We start from the raw sequence: 20,210 nt of genomic DNA, 5'->3' as shown, positions 1-20,210 counted from the left end.
TCMCCGGCCAAAACGCAGCCCCGACCAAAGAGGGTGAAGGAGCCCGTCAGGGTCTTCCACCTCAGTCCCCGTGCTTCTCCACAAAGGCTGCTCTGGGGCTCCCTGCAGGAGCCAGAAGCTCATRCTGGGGATGTTCATGGTGCACTCGGGAGCACGGAGACCTCAGCGTGCCCCAGGAGGCTCCTCGTGGCGCGTGTCCCTTCTCCCTGTGCAGGCACAACCGTGTGTGGACGCAGGTCGCCAGCAGGGACATCTGGGCTTCGCTCGGAAGCTCGGACAACCTCCTCTGAACCAAGGGCATCTTTCAAGGCAGAACRCAGTCCCCAAGAGATTCTCCCAAAGTATGTGTTTGACTAGCGGGAMAAATTCTAATGTTCATCTAACCAAACTGTAAAATTAGCCAGCTGACCACAAAATGGCTTTAATGTAATCAAACTTTTAACCTTTTTTTTTTTTCCAGTCAAAAGTTAGAAAAATGCACTATCTTGAATGAATATATTAGACACCTGATGAACTGGAAATGTAACACAAGAGTTTTGCAGAAAGGTGATCCATTTGCACAACAGAAAAGRCTGAAAAGGCTTCAGGGAGTTTCTAACATTGTCTAATGGAATACATTCATTTATTCAATTATGGCTTTGCTAAAAAAAAAAAAAAAAGAACTTCCAAAGTAGATGTTTTAACCTTTCCCAATACAATCAGTACTGGTAACCTAGGGTTTTTCCTATAACTCCTTCCCATCTGTGTAAGTCTATTAGCAGTACTAGGCAATTTGTAATTTGCATTATCAGTGAAAATTTTAAGAAATGTGTTTATTCAGCAGCTCTGAACGGGAGAGCGCTCGCAGCAATCCTAGCATAACAAAAACTAGTTAACACCAAATTGCTGGGGCATGCTGCTCAGGCATATTTTTCTCCTGTATTTCCTTTTCATTCTTTCACTGTTCAAGCATCTTTTACTACTTAAAAGCATGTACATCAATTATTAATTACCAGCGGCTGAAGGAGACATTGAAATATTATCAGAGAGGAAGGACAAATGATTCTGGAATGAGTTGGAGGTGATTATGGCAACGTCCCAGCATCTTTCCCAAGTCAACTCTCGCTCCGCACTGCCGCCCGGAAGGCAACGGGAAAGCTTCCAAGAGCAGGCAGGGCTTTCCCAACCCTTCCCAACAGCGGTCCTGCAAGAAGGCTGGAAACCACATAGCTGGTGCTGCTTCGCCTGGACCTTCCCTCTTGGTTCTGTAGTGTGGCCTTGCTCCTCATTTGAATCTTACCGCTACCTACTGTTAATTTGACCTACACGTGGTCAAATCATTCCCACGTCCTGTCTTTTCTGGCTACTCCTCCACATGTATTTCTTTGGTACTTGTAGACATAATACACATCTAAATGTGCAGATTTAAAAGCTGTCTCGGGCACAACAGAGCCTAGGTCTTTTCCAGCAGGAAGACAGCTGAAGCGAGTTTTCCAGTCAATTTAGTGCAAAAGAAAGCACTTGCATTTTTTACCATTTCTCTTGCATTACCAGTTAATTATACCCTCTGAARAGGCAGTTCAAAGGCCGAGCAGATTACTGGTAAGTGCTAGCTACTCTGTGATCCCTGGGGAGGTGAGGGACACGGGGCACAGGAAACTCATGGTGAAATACGTACAGTCTCCGTCGCTTGCAGACGGCGGGTCCTAGAGGGCAGAGCCCCCATCTATCAGCTGCCCTCACACCAGAGCAGGCATCGGGGCTGGTTTTTACTGAAAACACCGATGCTGGGTTCAAAGCAATCTGAAATCAACACATATACTTACTTAGTGCAACTAAATCCTGCAAAAATCCCTCGGACTACTTAACGAATTAGGTCTTTTAAGAGCACTCCATTTTTTTTCTAAGCATATTATTTTTAATTTGGTCAACCACTAAATTATAAATGGCCCTTTTTAATTTGCATTCCGGTCACTTTGTCAGCCCTTTGCTTTAAGCTGTGGGCAGGGCTAACAAGGAGTGCAGCGTGTTGCCTGTCCAGCTGACAAGGCACAACARTTATTAAGGGAACTATGAAGGACTCGGTCCAGCCAGAACAAACCTCTTGCATTAACATTGGGTGAGATAACTGGCTAAGAAAAAAAAACTAAAAATGAGAAGGCACAGCTCRATGTGATGACTCCCATGAAAACAGCTTTTTGTAATGGAAAAAAAGAAACATTTAATCTGGTCACGAGGAGGGCTCTTCCTCCATGCTTGAACAACAGAGAGCTCCCGTTTGGGCTCAGGGATTCAGAGGGAGGCAGGAGGTTGTTTCACATTCCTGCTCCTCTCCTCAGCTGTGCTAAAACCCCTACGTCTGCCACCGGGCTCTTAACAGCACGACTTGAAAGGCAGCTTCTAATTTGTGGTTTCCATTTGCCTCCAGCCTCCTCATTCTGGGAAACCACGGGATAAGGGATTCCTATTTTCGTATGGAATAAACAGCTTAAATGAGAAAAAAGGATATAGGAATTTTTATTGTTCCCATACAAGTTACTGACATGCATGAACTTCCAATCTGTGACATAAGTCAATGTATATCAAGGTATTTGCAACATACTGAACATTAAAAATATTTCTGTGTGGACAAATGGCAGAGCTAAATGAGCGTAACAGCTTCTCCCTTCTAGMTGCATAAAATGGTTCAGGAACAACCTTCAAAATCTAAGCAACTTTTTTAGAGATATGTACTTTTACCCTTGAACAGTAAAGGAATAAATCTCTTCTATCTCAAGCATACTGTGTGTGCATATATATATATATATGTATATATTGCATGAGACATTAACGCRTGTTGCATATAAAAAGTGAAAACAAAAGAATCTTATATTAAATAAATACAGAAAATCTAACACTTTTTGAAAAACATAGAGGTACGTGCAAACTACTTTGTTTAAATACTGTTCCATACAGGAGTGCATTTCATTTGTTTGTGAACAGTTAATACCGCTGAAATGTGAAGCTGTATTATAAAATACTGTGGAATCAGCTCAGCAAGCCTTGCAAAATGCAGTAGATAACAATTATCCTTTTCCTGGAATCAGGCAGGGAGCTGTTTCATAACAAAGTCTTGTTATTAAGATTGGTATTTGGCAAAYGTTCCCTCGCTTCTTGAAAAAACAAGAGCTTTTTCTTTCTTTTTTTCTCAGTTTAATCTTTGGGCCAAGTAACTAGGGGCAAAATATAAAATGAGTATGAAGCAGCTATCACACTCGAGCTACACATTTTAATAGGACTCCCTTCTTAAAGTGTTAATTAACAAGTCCTGAGGTGTATCTGCAATACTGTTTAACCAGTGTGTGGCACAGAGCACATGACATACAGCAGAACCCCCAATCCCAGGACAGTGACATAAATCTGCAGCGCCAAAACAGTTTAAAAAAAAAAAAACACTTAAATCTGGCTGAGCAGAAGATGTCCAGCAGGTTGGAAGATATTAATGTTTTAACAGTTTCCTGACTCTGAAGTATTTTGGTTTTGCCCTGCTTAAAAGATCAAGCTGTCTAGCAAATGAGATCTATCTGGATCCAGCAATCCAGACATCCGCTGYGGCTGGCACTCCATTGGGATGGGGCCCCCTTTCTCACGGCACGGGATCTTGGGTGCTCATCACGTCCCAGCTCCTGAAGGCTGGGAATGAGGGGGCAAACTCCACTTCCCTTAAAGGAAGCTCGCTGAGACTGCTGAGAAAGGCTTTGGAAGCTAAAAGTTTAAAACCCCCAGGGCAGAGGATGGGGAAGGACCTGCATATTTTAGTCAAACTAATGATTATGTGCAGTTTAAGCTGATTTTCCTTTTTATGTCCCAGCTTGATACGACCGCACGATCACGGAGAGATCACGTGTCTTTTACTACAGAAATCCAACAACTTGTAAAAAGCCCATCTATTTACCAGAGAGAATTCAGATGCTTTACAGAGAGATCGTCTCTACCTATCTGCTTTAGTCAAAAATCTTAACAATACCGTCTTGAGATGTAAACAACGGTGGGTGATACAGAGCAGGTTCACCCTGAGCGAGGAACACTCGCATGAATTTATGGGCTCGGTCTTGCAGAACTGCAAATACTCTGCTCGTGGGCAATGTGGAGTAGTTTCCTTATCAGCAATTCCAGCACTTCTCCTGCAGCTCCGTGCCCTTCTGTTCGCTCTCTTTTGTCTGCAAGTCCATGGCCTTAAGTGCTCACAGTTGTACTACACGAGAGACTCCAAAAGAGCTGGTGTCAAGGTCAGCAACGACACAGGCAGTTTTCAACTACAGCTTTTCAAGTAAGTTCACATACAAGTCAGAGAGACTCTRGTGCTTTGGCACTGCAGGCAAGAGCTGTACACAGAGGTGTGCACACACACGCTGCCCACAAAGCTATTACGGCTTACCGAATTACACAAATGACATATAAATATTAGATTTCTGGAAAACACAAGCAACAATTTGAATTAAGAGCTTGCTGGTTTTATACTGCTTTACTGAAGCGTTTATTTCTGCTAGGATATGCAATCATTTATTATTTTATCCCCTTTTCATCCCATTAAACGTGCTGCTGGGCTGCATGTTTTCCTCCTGCCCTTAGCGCCTCCTAGCTCCCTGCCTCCAGCTCTCAGGGGTGCATCCTCAGGCTTCTTCCACACCTGGATAACAAGAAATCAACAGCTTTACTTGGTTCCTCTTCCTCACCTCTACCTTCTCCTTGGGCAATGCTATTGATGATCACAGAAGGGGACAGTGCTTCCATCTAGGAGCAGCAGTAACTACCCACCTTCCAAGGGTTTGAGACACACAACTGGCTTCAGAGAAGAAGTGTTACATAACCACGAGCCTCTCGAAGTGAGGGTGCAAAATCTTCCAGAAGAGCCTGAAAAGGACTCGTTGCCCCATGCAGCACGAGAGGGAAGTTTAGAAACTGTTTGCAGAAAGCAAACCGAGTTCCCGGACAACTGCGTTCCAGTAGGAACATAGTCTGGGAGCACTACAAAAGGGGAATAACGTATTTGAATGAATTATATCTGAAATATACGGCACAAGATGAGACAATACGTCTGACCTCTTCYAATCTCAAGTATCAAGCTCAAGTACCAGAGAGAAGATCTTCCAATCTCAGAAAAACGGTTTTCTGAAAACAAAATCTGTCAGAACGATTAGGATGAACAGTTGAACTATTTTACCTTCTTCTACAGTAGAAAGACTCATTGGATATGATCATGTTCTACATCCATAAATATTAAGAATGTTTTATTCCACGCCAACCAATGCCCAGACATTCAGGTTATGGTGCACAGAGGACATTCCCAGATAATTCARTTCACAATTTAGTTAAAACTTCAATGTTCTGCACACTACAAAATCCCAGATCCAGGCAGCTTTCAGRGGCTAGGACAAGTGTGGCATTATTTTAGTCTGCCTTCTTTATCCCCTGCAATCCACAGTACACCAGGCCTACATTCTTTTTATGTTAGGTCACTAACAAATGTTAAGCCTTGGGCTTAAAAACCTGACAAAACCTGTCGTGCTGAAACAATTGGTTACCTGCCCAGAGCTGCAAGCAGCAGTGATACATTTTGCAAAAGCTTTCGCCTCCTCTATCTAGTAACATCTTTTTCCCCTTCAGACTTAAAATTATAACAATATTAAAATGCATATTTTTAAATACGAAGAACCAAACTGACAGCTATTTTGACTATACACTGAATTTAATTACCGTATCATATGAGGGCGTRCATTTTAAATAGCCCTGTTAAAACATGCACATATTATAAAACTGGACGACTTCCAAGGCAGCCTTGTAAGAAAAGTATCTGGGAAAGAAGCTGTTGTGCAGACTTTAGGCTCAAAATATATTAGCATTTGAGTGTGGAACAGAGWCCATGCGTGACTGTCACGTAGACAGAGCTGTGAAGAGAAAGTTACTTGACCATGTCAGGGAAGAACAAGCAGCTTTGTCACCTCTTCTCTTCGGCACTGTGAAGTTACAACCASGTAGCAAGACCCCTTCTTTCTGAGGATGTTCATTTGCAGGTTTGCATCCTCCTTCTCCCCCTGTTCAGCCTCTACCAASATGCCTTTATTAAAAGCAGCTTTGCATTATGATAAACGGGATCCACAACGCAACGGGAGCTGTAATAGCTAGATAAACTCTGTGGAGCATTCAGGAGCAAAAAAACCCAACAACCTCTGGCTCCATGTCCATAACACAGTTGGAAGAGACAGATGTGCACATTTCTTATCAGCACAGCCACTGCCAGTCAAAATAGCCAGAAGTCGTACGGGAACCCAGCTCCCCCAGCACAGCAAGGGACCCGCGTCCCATTTACCTCATATTTAGAGCTAACAACACAGTTGGAAGCAACCTGAGGCTGGATGGTTTTCAGAAGACAGACTAACTGGTTTGCTGACCTATGAGGTACATTGCAAGTATCTCTTCCAGTTGCCCTAGGTAGGAAGAAGTGTAGGAAAGAAGCAGTAAGCATTTATAGGGATATTTAAAACACAGTAGTGCACATAGTTAATGTCTAGCAATGCTTTAAAGGTCAGATTCTGTCCTTACTTTGCCTACTAACAGCAAGATAACCATTTATCATCGTTTATTAAACAGATCCTCACAAATGTACGTCATTGGCGAGGAAGTACAAGGTGAAGAAACGCATCTTGGCTTCAGATCCTAGTCACAGCAGCTGAAACACAAAATTCTGCTATTTGTGAAGTACTAYGGAAAACATTATTTCATCGTATTTGAGAAGAACGTTTCAGGGCTCCTTTTTCCAGAATAAGTATAGGAATCCATAATGTGGATCCACATTATGGATTCCTATACTTAYGGAAGTAGGGAAGACAGTCAAAGCTAAAACAGCCCTGCTGTGCAGGCAGGAAAATATAGGATTTAGTGAACTCACTTTGACAGTGTGAAAGGTATGACTTTTTTGCTATAAATGCTCAACCTCTCACATATCTTTGCATACAGAATCATACAAATGTTTTCATCTTTCCTTAAAATTTAATCAAGAATGGGATAGAAAAATCATGTCTGACTGTAAGTAGTTCCAACAATTAGGCTTCCTTCCACTTGTAAGAGGAACAACTGGCAGAGACAAGTTGACTTGGACTTTATATTATTAAACTTATTTTTAGCTGCTTTCACCTTTAGGGAAAGAAAATGTATTCATTTTGACATTTTCCACATTGAATATTTGTCCCAGACTCATATTCTCAGAAGAGACATCCTCTCAGATGACAGACTTGTCATTGAGACAAAATGCATACAACTGGCTGAGAAATATTTGCAGTTCCGAGCTCTAAAGCAGGGATGCAGATGTTGAGCAGTAGGGAGAAGGGCAGCTTCTATTAACCTAGGAAAAAAAAAGCCAATTTGGCCCAATTACAACAAAAAGAAAAAACAAAATAKCTCAGAAGAGCCTTGCATTGGGGAATTAAGATTTTTAGAAACTGACTCCTAGGCTGAGAGCGAACCTGCCCATAGCAGCAGGTTGCACTCAACCATCCTTGCAACTGCTGCTCCCTTGCAGCTGGGACTACTGTCTTGAATCTCCAAAGCTAATAGATAGAAAGAGGGAAGTTTTTAYGTTAGTGGAGGAGGGAAAGGATTAAAACCTCTAACAATCCCAAATCTCTCAACCCTAGCAAAACTCTGAAGTTCGTCAGATACATACACAGAAGATGCAAGAGGTCAACTCACTGCAACAGCTGATTTGACAAAGAAAAACAACCAGTACATTTAAGAATAGAGTTTTCAAAAGCACGTCTTTTCAAGGAAACAATGCTAACTTCAGTTAGACTATGCAGGTATACTAGCTTTTTCAGTGCTAGTTACCTCTGCATTTTGCTCTCTCGTGTAACATAGGCAGACACCGCATCTTGTACAGGTGTTAATGGCTTTAAAACAATTCCCAAGAAGAAAGAAAAAACAGACTTTCTTGTGCAGAAAGAACTGTTCCAGAAATGCTCATGTAGAGCAGCAAAACTAGTTTCCTGACTTAGAATTTATTGTTTAGAAGAAACCAAGTAAGAATGAAATGAATAATTTCAATTGAATAAATACAATTGAATAAATTAAATTGAATAAATACAATTGAAGTATTCATATAGGTTTGCCCAAGTTAAACTGGTAAGGCATAAGAAAATACAGAAAAGCACTGGTGAAGAAGTTTGGGTTACCTTCCTTCCTGATCTTCTGCTTGCACAGCAGAATGAAATGAAGTACTCTCAGAAAGAGCTACATGTATTGAAAAGCAACAATAGTTCCAGCTGCTTACCTTATCCTGGCTATATGTTGCTGCACAGGCTGATGCTGAAAATGGTCAGGCCATTGGTGGTGAAGGCAGAAGGACGGCGAGGGCTGCAGACAGCACGCGGGCTGATAGATGGCTGCGTGTTTTTGGCAAATAGACGCTGAATACTCAGTGTGCGGCTGCATGCAGCACGAAGTCACAGGGGAYGGCGCGGAGCTGCCAACCACGGGGTGACATTCGTGCTTGCTGTTATGGCTGCTCAAAGGGTGATGGTACGGGCAAGGGTGGCAGCACTGCGACAACATCTGCTGCGCTCTTTGGTTGACCAGAGGCAGGAAGGACGGTTTGATCGTACCATTGAGCTGGAGGCAGCCGTTGGGAGCGGCCTTGGCTCGCGGTGCTTCCTTGGAGGGGAGCTGCTGCAGAGCCCCGTCGCCGTCGGCGGCCGCGGCGCTCGCCAGGACGCTGCCGTTGCTCAGGAGCACGGGCTCGCTGGCGCTGCTCATGGCCACGATCCCGGGCCGCGCGGCGCTCCTGCGGGAGAACAGAGCTCAGTCAGCAGCCGYGCAACGCCTTCCAAATACACAGAGTAAATTGAGGTTAAACTCGGTGCATCTCTTCTCCAGTTCTTACCGATTGCAATGTGGGAAAATGGAAAGGAGCTGCACGTTGCACTGGGAACGTTTTGAAAAACTTGTATTTGTCCGACAAAGTTAAAGCTAAGATACAGAAATGCTGGGAGATTAAACCAAAACGCAAGTCAAACGGACTGACATTCAACAGTCTCTGAGCCAGAGCCAAAATGTAATGTTTGAGATAGAAGGGAACAAGCTCATTTTGCACGACACAAAGGCTAAGAAAGCCACTCTTTATGAAAACAGATTTTGGTATAAATTGCAAAACATCCCAAACCTTGCACTGCATTTTGCCACCGTGCTCCAAAAGCCAGAGACAGGACTGCACAGCTGAGCACGTTTAATACTCACCAACATGGCACTTRCAGTAACTTCCTTTCCTATCCCCCCACTTCTACTGAAAATCAGCCTTGTTAGTAATTTTAATACCTTCTTTTCAAGGGCCTTATTTAAAAAGTCAAAACAGCAGCTATCTGTTGAGATTTCTAGACCATGGACTAAGTCTGTAACAGCAGTTCAAAATGAACCGTGAGAAACACCAAAAATATATAGTGCAACCAGGATGTTTTCCCCAAACTAGCATGAAGGGCTCCTAGGACTCAGTTATTGCTGACTGAGAAGCTCAGCTATCCCAGAGGCAATTAAGAAATGCACTGTGCTGTAAGAGCTGGTTTAAATAAATAAAGGGTATTAAAGGTTTTCTTCTCATATCTTGTATTTTTCAAACAAATTGTAAATGAATTAAATCTATTTATACTGGAAAGGTGACTGCAGYGTTTGGCTCCTAACCAAAACTGGTCGGAGGTACCCGCAACAGCTAATTTCCCGAGGTTAACTATAATCGTGCTTTAATAAGATTTGAAAATAAGTTAGAGATTATCTTGATAACGTAATTTTGATACAGAGCATGAAAAGTGAATCGGCACACTTATCTCGGGTAGGAATTTGTTCCACAGGTTGTAGGGAGGAGGGAAAGAAGAGGAAGGAGGAACACTAATTAGACACTATTTAGAAGAGTAACTCAACGCTCGCTTAAACAAAGAAGAGGAGAAAACCAGTTAATTACCGCTGCTCTGGCTAACTCCAGTTACCTTCCCAGCACTGCCTCCAATTAAGCGCATTCCAAGGCTGACTTGTGAGGCTCCGTTGCGGCGCTGGCCGAGAAAGACACAACATCCCAAGGGGGGGGGACGAGTGGCAGCCCCCCCGGCACCATCCCGAGGGGGGCAGATGAGCGGGCAGCTTTCCAGGCAGCCCCCCCGGCACCATCCCGAGGGGGGCAGATGAGCGGGCAGGTTTCCAGGCAGCCCCCCCGGCACCATCCCGAGGGGGGCAGATGAGCGGGCAGGTTTCCAGGCAGCCCCCCGGCCCAGGGCTCAGCCTCCCAATTGCCCACGCGCTAATTTGGGGCAGCAGAGGGGAGACCACCCCACCCCATGCCAAGCACCCCCTCCCCACGCCACTAACCACGCACCTTCCGAATCCCAAGGCAAACTTGGCTATTTATTCCATGCAGATGCTGTGGGACGGTACTTGCGGTGAGGTAACTAGTCAGAACAGGAGGATTTGCCGCTAAACAGGAATATTTTCTCCAGCGTCCCAATTCCTCGCATTTTTTCTCAGCATCCCCCGGCCGGGCCCCCGCGAGCCGAGCCCATTGACGRCTTCTCACCGAGCACAGAGAGCAAATTCAAGTGGCTGGCTAATGTTTGCCTCCGTCTGAGGAGAACGCGGCGGGTCTGTGAAACGCTGCTGTGTTTGAACAGCCTGGTGCTCTCCCAAACTGCAGGCGGCTTCCAAGGGCTTCCAAGAGGGGAAGGCTGCTCCGAGGCGCCGGGCAGAGCTGGGAGGACTCCGGCCCCGTTACTGCCCCGCTCGCTCGCTCAGCGGACACGATGCAGGGCGACACTGCTGCATTTCTTGCTCCACAGGAGACACCTTGGTGTCACTGCTGTACCTGGTCAAGGACACAATTCCTCACCTTATTACAACCAAAAAACGGGGTGCAGATACTGCCAGCGACCCCTCGAGAAGACACGAGCACCGCTTTGTTTTATTTTAAAGCCAAGATATCTGTGGGTTGATCTGTGAGAGCATAATTTGTAGTAACTGGTTCAACTCCCTTTATAAAGAAAAACAAGCATCTACGCCCAGGGAGTATAAGCATTGCACACATTCCCAAGCTAACGCAGATCCCTGGAAACTGGGCCCTGGCAGCAGGGCAGGAATGCAGGCCTGGGATACGCAGTGCCCCTCTTCAGCGCCCATACAGGAGCTTTTACTTTTGTTCCAAATGGACCAGCAGCCTCATTTTAACACAAGCAGAGGTGAAAAGCTTTATTTTCAGCAGACATAACGCCCCCCTGCACGTCTCTRAGGTTCAGGAGGACTCTAGAAACGGGTGAATTCAAAGAACTGCCCAAGACCACGAGGAGCAGGAGCGGCGACGAAGCACCCGGGGAGCAGCCCCTCACCAAACACCACYGGCCACAAACACTTCAACCGATGAAGCCAACTCCTCCTTTCTCCCTAAACCTTGGGAAACTTGAGAATTTTGTCCGTTTTTACAGCGTTTTTGAGCAAGGCTGGGATGCATCTGCTGCACAGCCATGCAAAGGCAGGCAAGGGCACCCCCCGTGCGAGGCAGCTGCGTGATCAAGAGCTTCACTCAACCACCACTACGGAGCATTAGGGCTCAAACTCATTCCCCAAGTGACGTAAGAGTTGGACAGTCTGCTTGCATTCACTTTGACAGGTTTCCTTTTTATTCCCCCCAAACTAACCTAAGATGGTTGATGGCCTTTGACAAGCCTAAGGCATCTGCATTTCGTTTCACTGATGTTTGAGGATATAAACACTGTGCTACAAATGTACTTCAGCCATTTACTTTACAAAACAAGTAATTCCATTGCATTTGTGTCACACTACATGACAAAGCACAACCCCACTGACATCAAGTCTTTACTTGCAGCTGTCCCTTCAAAATATATTCTTGTAATACGCTGTTATTTCTCTGCAGTATTTTGACTTAGCGAGCACAGCTGCAGTGACCGGCAACTTAATGTGAAATGTAATGGCCCAGAGAAACATGTACCTGAGAATCTCAGCTTCGTAGAACGCACAAATGGACAAATTAGAGGCAACAAATGAAACCACAAATAATACAGTAAGATTTAATAACTCCCAGACTTGGAAAAAAAMCCAAAAAAGCTATGCACTATAAAAAAAATCTTAGGACTTCTAAGAATAAGAACTTCTAACAGGCTATATGAGAAATCTGAGTTATTTCTGAGCCTAAAGTTTAYTTTTACTGCCTTCCTCAAAATGCCTTAGGATTTATATTCTCTAATATTGAGGATTTTTTAGACTTAGATTATTCCCATTTACTACTCTGGCCACAAGTTAAAGGATTTCTCTTTGATTTAAGGTTTCATCAAAAAGACATTTATCATCCCAATTTACAGCTGGGCACTTTGAAGTGATGGACACATGTTCTGAATAATGCAGTTACGGATAATACAGGTTTTAGTGTAGATAACCCTAGTTAACAGAAGATTAAAGAAAATTGTAAGAAGTGCCTTTTAACCTACATGTTAAACAGATCACACATAGATATCCACCCCTCTCTGGACACATTTTAAATATTAATATCATTTTAGAAATTATACCAGCTGGAATGCCAATAAAAAAGAAAAACCAGAAAAAAACTAGGAAACTTGAATTATCTTTAATTACTTTACGCCTGATAACAATAACTGTTAAGAAAGCCCTTAAGTCACCCAATTGAAGACAACAGCTGGGAGCAGGGTGGCACGCGGAGCGCCAGGCAGCCCAGGGCGCCGAGGCCACGCGAGGCCGTGACGGTTTTTACGGAGCCATCGCTGCAGGACACGCGGAGCAGCCAAGGAGCCCGGTGGGAAACAACGCGGCACCTGGGCATGATTCCAGGCTCCCGACCTAGCCGGGTCCCTTTAGAGTTGGATTCAGTCCACCTGCTCCTTTGGCTCCAATGGAAAGAATGGTTCTGTGCTTTATAATGCTTAAAAACAACCCTAGACCCTCTAAAATAGACTTGAGACCAATGGTTCAACAAATCCCATCTGGATTTGTAGTGCCTGAAATCGAGAATGATGGCAGTGCTAACATGAGAGGGAATGATGTGGAAGAAGCTTAGCATGACTCAGTATCTAAGTACAGAAAATTTACAGATCTTTAGAACAAGTTAGAAAACTGCTAATTGGTTTATGTAGCTGCACACAAAAAGAACACATATCCTAACAATTTTTCATTAAAGCTGGACCCGTTCATAGGACTTCACATTTTTCATTCAAAGCAGGACAAGGGCCAGGCTTCACCTGAAAGTCACCCAAAGCCCCTCGGACATAGTCAGCATCCCGCCCTGCAGCCCCTTACACGGGCCAGGTCTTTGGACCTTCCAGACCTGTCGACCCAAATATCCGCCTGGAGCAATGGGAACATCTCAGCTGAGCCAAGCTCAGCTAGGGCAGTTTCTCCACACAAAGAGCTTCTCAAAATAAGCAGTATTTAACAATTCCAGCCCAAACACTAAGCCACGGTCCAGATAAAGGGTTATCAGGGGCCTGGAGCCCCTTAAGACCAGGCAGGTTTTGCAGGCGGCCGCAGCTCCCTGCCCGGCAGCTCCCGGGGTTCCCGTGCCAGCCGGTGCCCGCGCGGGGACGGCTCTCCCTCCGCTTCCCCCAAATTCCTCCCAGCTTTGCTTTTGCTCAGCCCTCGCTGAAGTAACAGGTGGTGCCTGGTATTTGATATTGTTTTTTATGGGAGACGTCTAGTTATCTATCAGTGCAATGTTCTTCAGGAAGTCAAACAGCTTTATAATGTTTTATGGTTGTTGATCTCTGTTTTGGCTCCCAACTAGACATTTTTTGAATTCTCCAGCTCTTATTCCTCCACAATGTAGAGGGTGTTTCTCTCAATACCCTCACTCCTGCTTTTCTCCTTCAGCTGTAAACAACTACCTTCTCCCTGGAAAGTATTCTCTGTATAAAATGTCTTCCTGTCTTTTCCATTTATTTTTCAGAGCCTTTAAAGTATATTTGAAAATTGCTTTGGCTTTCATTAGCACCACAGGTTGACACGATACACTTCCCRATGCCACCGCTTCACTATGAGTCCTGATCCAACCAAGTTCACATACGTGAGAGATGCCATCGTGACCAGCCCATTTTCTGAGCAGTCTCTAAACAGACTTTCTCAGCTGGTGTCTCCCTGCTGACAAGCAGATTTAAAGTGCCTTTAGCAGGCAGGGGTAGTCACAGGACACTTGTGAAGCAGAAGGGATCTGCAGAATACAATTCCATTCCATTTCACTCCTATTTTCACCCCATTCCTATTCCATTTTACGCACAGTGTCTCAAGGAAGAGCCAGCTCTCCCAGCCCACATCCCGGAGCTGCCTCATGCAGGAACCGACACCGCCTAGTCCCCGCGGGACCCCRGGCCTCGGGAGCCGCGATTCCCATGCCGGGGAGCTTCCCGGTGTCGCGGTGCCAGGCGGGCGGCGCGGGCTGCGCACGGGCACCGTGGCTCAGGGCTGCCAGCCTGGCACCGAAACCACCACCGGCAGCTGGGGCGAGGAGCACAGCCTGGAGGCGCAGGAGGCCACGGCACGGGAAGGACAGTGGTTAATACTGAACTCAATAAGCCAATTCTGCTATTAACCCAAACTTACCTTACCCGGCACAAACGATAAAACACAGCAGATCGCTCACAGAAATCACCTGCAAGGCTTTGCCTACTGCCCCTTTAAAGACAGGGTTTGAAACAAAGATAGTTTTATAAAAGTTTATAACGGCACAAATTCGGATGATAATTTTCAGGACTCCTTGCTGTTACTTCTGTATACAGTCATACTTTTTGTCTTTAATGTATGTACACAGGAAAAAGGGATGCAATAACATATTAAGAAAATCAGAAGAAATCTTCTGATAATCATAACTTAGCAAAGAGGTACAACTACAAACAAGTAGACTGAGAACAAAACACACTCCAAGAAAATAATGCCCATAGGCTGGTGAACCAGGACCACCTCAGCAAAAGCAAGGAAAGCAGCAAGGAAAATTGCTTACAACTGCAGCACTGCCATCACACTAAATCCTATTTACACAACTTACTGATTTTTCCACTACCATATGAAAGACAGTGCAGTTTTTGTAACTGCAAATGTTCTGATCCAAAACAGCTCTGATCCTGCTTACACAGACAGGGAACAAACACCCACRTGGCTTTTCTGAATGTAAAAGGCACTTGGAATTTTTTTGTGTTTTGGGAATTCCACCAATTTTCAATTCATCCTGTTGGGGAAATAACATTTAAACAAATATAGCTGCAAAAGGATGAAAAAAAAAACCCACACTCTTATAAGATATAGCCACAGCTATGCCCACCATCGTTCTGATTACACTGCTGCTATGTAGCGGGTCAAGAAACCTCTTAACCATCTGCCTAGGAAAAAAATGACTATGAAAAATCAAGCTTGAGTGCGTTATTTGGGAGTCTTTGCAGACGCCGCCTTGCCCGCGCCGCGAGCAGGTCCCCGTCGCTGCGGGGCCGAGCACAGAGGGGTCTTTGTGCACGGGGGCCCCGAAACCTGCGCCCTCCGCCCGGGGACGCCGCTCCACGCGGCGGGGGCGACGTTCCCGCTGGGCTCCTCAACGGCGCCTTCACGGAGCGCCGTGTTAGCCGAGCTGCGCGGGGAGCACTGGGCAGAAAGCACCCCGGGCACTCGCTACAAGAGTATATGCTTAATTAGATTTTACCATCGGGGGGTTGTTTTCCTTTCTCACGAGGTTCTTAAGCTTTAGCAGGGCTCTGCCCTAAGCTCTCCGCCGCTTCTCCCCAGCTGAAGCCTTTTACAAGCCAAGGAGCCTACTTGGGTTACAGGGTAGCATTTTAGAGTAAATAAACCGAACATGCACAATGGTCTTAGTTAAATCTACACGGCAACCCTTTCTGCGAGAGCAAGTTGTTTCAGCCGCAGCCCCGCGGAGACCGCAGAAGCGCAAGGCGGGACTTTAAACGGCGAAGCGCGAGATCCTCGTAAATACTCACCAGAAACAAGCAGAGGAAGGAGGGAGAAGCAGCCCCCGGAGCAGGGGATGGCCGGCCGGCCGCCTCGGAGCGCTCGGGCTCGCCACCCCCGGCGCCGGYGCTCGCTCCCATAGGGCTGCGGCCGCCGAGCGAGCGAGCGGCCCTCGCCTCGGCGCCAGGGCAGCGAGGCAGGATGTGAAGGTGACGCGTAACTCCCGGCCTCTTCCCTGTAATTCCCGGCCTCCTTCTTCCCCGTAATTCCCAGCCTCTTCCCCGCTGCCACGGGAGCGCTGCTGCTCCCCGGAGCCTCCTTTGATCTGCCTGATTGAAGGCGATGGGGAGATTAAAGCCACGTTTCTGGGCTTCGCTGGGGCTGCGGCTCCGCACTGAGGCCATTCCTGCCCTGCTGCCTCGTCCGCGTGACACGGGAAAGGGACACGGGAAAGGACAAACTGATGAGAAAAGCAAACTGCACTTGTTTCTTGGCGGGAAGAGAGGAATCGGGGGGAAACGGGACCCTGAAAACCACATCGGGTCTAACCTGAAATGTTATTTAAGGTTGTCTTAGTCCTCCTTAGTCTCTATCAGCAACGTGCCTGTCTCATCCCCAAACACCAGAGTTCTCTTGAGATGCATTGCTCAAAATACCTCTGCACAGGCTGCAGAAACCCCTAAGCTCCTACAGCACCAAAGACTTAGGAAAATGGGGCTTTCCTCCCCAGATTTAAGGTATCTGAGCCTAAAATGCCCCTCTTGATCTTTCTTCTGAGCACTTAAGGGCCAGTTGGCCCCAAAGTGAATACTGCCACGTACCTGTAGCCATTTCTTGAAGGAATATGCAGAACCTCAAGAACCACTGCAGCCTCTTAATGCTGATAACCCCATGAGCAGAGAGGTCAGAGAGGATACCTCAGTTCAGGGATCATGCACATGAAGAAGTCCAGTACAGACCAACCAAGGCAGAGAACACTGTACTTTGCAGGGCCACATCATGAGGACCTGTTCTCCAACAGCATTGCTTCACAGCTAGGTTTTATCCTGCTCTGTGTGGGCACACTCAGATTGACTAGCTCATGTGCTTCCAAGCCCATGTGCTTCCAAGCCTTGCGTTTCTGTGAGATGACTCTTGGCTTTTCCTCAGCTCAGGCTACCTCACAACTAACACCCTCCTGAGCACATAGATCTTCTAATCCACTCTCCTGCCACTCCAAAGCAGGTCACAAAGCTCCCAAGACTTTTGAGAAGTGGTCTCTTCCCCCTCCACCTCACTCTAGGGGCCCTTGTTTCAGGATCAAGCYGAGCTGCTGAAGCAAAGAACACAGTCATAGAAGGAATTCCTCCTCCACAGGCATCTTCACTCTTTGAAAAGCAAGCAAGCAAGCTCTTCTTACAAGAAGCTCTTCTTAAAATGCAAGAACTCTTACCAAAATTACCACTGGAGCTCAGCTTTCCTCAGTGTGACCTCAGGCTTACAAGCCCTAGCGTTGGTCCAGGTTTTACACAAGGCAGCTCTTCCTGCTCGCTGGCTTTAACAGGTGGTGGAAGACCATTGCTTTCATGCTGCTCTTCCAAACTTCCAAAGCCAAAAGCTGTTGTTGTTTAGACCAGGGATTCTTGCCTTTTTCACTTAGCTTCCCCTAGGGAATCTCMCTGGCATCAGCTGCCCTTCTTCCACCTCCCCCATACACCACCTGCATCAAACATAGCACAATTCCTCTACCATCAATGGATTTTCTAATAGGAGACTCCTTTTCCACCAGTGTAGAGCTGTTCAACGCCAGCAATCGAGGGCAGTTCTTACACAGGTATCCAGGTCTGCTTCTTAAACAAAATACCAGCACTACAAAACAGGTAACTTGAAGCCGTAACCCAAAAGGGAAACAAGAGCTCAGGATGATTAGCAGTTCCAGGGGGAAGCTCTATCTTGAGCCAAGTGCTCCCCACCTAGGAACGGCCTCTTTATGCCATCGCCTCTGAGACGAGCCCACTAGGGCAACCATCTGTGTGTGGCCTGGTAGCCACTCTCCAATACCCAAAATGTATCCACAAAACTGTCTAGAGAAGCATCTCTTTCAGAAATTGGAAACTCTGCACGCTTGGAAAAATCTGTTGCTAATAAAGTACCATTTCTTAAAATATGCAAGTATTTCTGTATCTCCATTCACCACTGATATGGTATCAGTTATATTTGCTAACCACCTCAAGGAAGTTATGAAAATCACATTAATATTTGCTCAGTGCCCTGATAGCTGGGAGGATAAAGTACTATAAAAATGTAAAGGATGAATTAATCTATTACAACTCTCGGTGTTATATGTACTGAGCAGAAGAGCGCTACTATATCCTAGGTCATCAACTTAGTGAAGTTACTTTGGATGACAGTAAAATGAAAATATAATGTACATTCACAGGTCATGGTTAATAAAATATTTCCTGTGCAAACTGGATTTAAAAACTGTACCATATATTTGAATTAGAGWCTTGGAGTCAATTACTGGCTTCACGGTATCGGAAAAGCAAACGCAGCACCACGAGCAGCTGCAGGAGGCAACTTCTACCCKCACAAAATGCTCTGTCCTCAAAGAGCTGACGTTCTTTGGCAAACTCCTGCTTTTGATAGCTCCATCAAGCACTCTTTAACTTCCACTTCTGCAATATATTCAGCTTTTAACATTGCTATCTATTGCACAGTTCATCACCAGTGAACCTGGACAAATGCTGCCTTCATCATTTGTAGATGGATGATAAGAAAACACAACTGAGCTCCAAACCATGTGGTGCACAGGTTCAAGAAAACCAGGGAGAGAACGTGGGAGAGGACGGAAGAATCTTAAACAGATGAACAACAGAGAAGTGGGATGTCAGATTTGATCTGTGTAAGGATGAACAACACAGCTCTACACACTACGTGAAAAAACATATATGCAAAAAATCTGCTACACTGCTAATTCAGTCTTAAATCAACACAATCCTCCTGGATCCACTAGGAAGCTCTACATATATCACCGATCTACATACTCAGCAACATGTCTTAAGAGTGACGGAATTTCTGTAGTAAACAGAAGGGATTCTACAAGCTTAACTGGACATTAAAGAGACAATGACCAGGACAAAATTTACTTTTTACACCACCTTGAAGAGTAGTTCTCATTTTCAGATTTCACATACCACTTCAAAATGTTGCCATTTGATCTTCAAGCCCTTAAGACATATATGTAGTTCTGGCAAACTAAGCATTCCTATTGAAGAAAGTCCTTTAAACTTAGAAAAATGAGCTATAGAGAGATGGTTGGCATATCATAAGCACTTTTTTCCCACTAAGATTTCAGAATAACWTTTTTTTTAATAGTATGCTTAACATTTTTCATATGCTTAACATCTACATAAATACATAGGAATAAAAATACTAATACAGTTCCCAGAATTCTATGCATAAGCTTTAGAAAAAAATGCAATTGCCACAAGAATGAGATGTTCAAATGAATCAGTTGGCATAATATTAAAAAAAGAGAAGTTTAAAATACATTATTAGTATTAGCATGCATTTATAAAGTATGGCTGACACTGATCACTTCCACCTAGATTAACTGTGTTGCAATATGCCAAGTTTGACCACCCTGTCTATTCAAACCTGATACAAAGAGCTGCCTCTCTTGGTCATGAGCCTCTAAGGCCTCTCCTAAACTGAAGGGTCACCCAGCAATGTCATCAAGCAACACCCATTTCTACGAATGTTGGCTGCCCGTGATCAAGAGCTGCTACTCAGCTCCATTTCCAAGATCAAGGTGCATCTCCTCGCTGCACCTTTTCTTGGCTGGATGCCTCTCCACTTAATAAGGCATTAATCACAGCTACTTCTGCCACTGCAGTGTCCTTTAAACGGAGAGAGGGGCGCAAAAGGAGGAGGCTGAAGGACTTGGACGGTGTTGGACGCTAACAAGAGAACTGAGAGGCTTTTAGGATGTTCTGGGGACAAGATGAATCTGAAGGACTGTAATCTGAAATGCTTCAAATCCAGCAGACAGGACCACGGACCCTGCAGAAATTCTGTTGGATTGCTGATGAATTGGGGAGAACAAGCAAATATAGGAAAGACAGACAGACATAACCTGAGGTTAAAATGCAGAATGCATTGCATGGGTGGCACATACACTTTACAAGTATTTCTTTACATCTACACTGAGTTTTCATTAAAGTTCCTACCCATTTGCAGAACCGTGGACAGAATACAAGGTACTCAAATATAAC

The 20,210-nt window shown here is 45.2% G+C and overlaps 1 protein-coding gene across 1 annotated transcript in view; it reads right to left on the bottom strand.

The window, feature by feature from the left end:
- The window catches only part of DISP1 (dispatched RND transporter family member 1), a 70,789-nt gene that overhangs the window by 20,038 nt on the left and 30,541 nt on the right, over positions 1 to 20,210 (bottom strand). Inside the window, exon 2 of the mRNA XM_026048055.1 lies at positions 8,285 to 8,794. Coding sequence (XP_025903840.1) covers positions 8,285 to 8,766 — 482 coding nt within the window. The 5' untranslated portion in view covers positions 8,767 to 8,794. The remainder of the gene's footprint in view (positions 1 to 8,284; positions 8,795 to 20,210) is intronic.

The sequence above is a fragment of the Nothoprocta perdicaria genome, unplaced genomic scaffold (genome assembly GCF_003342845.1).
Source record: "Nothoprocta perdicaria isolate Ctin4 unplaced genomic scaffold, notPer1 scaffold_51, whole genome shotgun sequence".
NCBI lineage: Eukaryota > Metazoa > Chordata > Aves > Tinamiformes > Tinamidae > Nothoprocta > Nothoprocta perdicaria.
The sequence above is the reverse complement of the archived record's forward strand: the minus strand, read 5'-3'. Positions and strand labels throughout refer to the sequence as shown.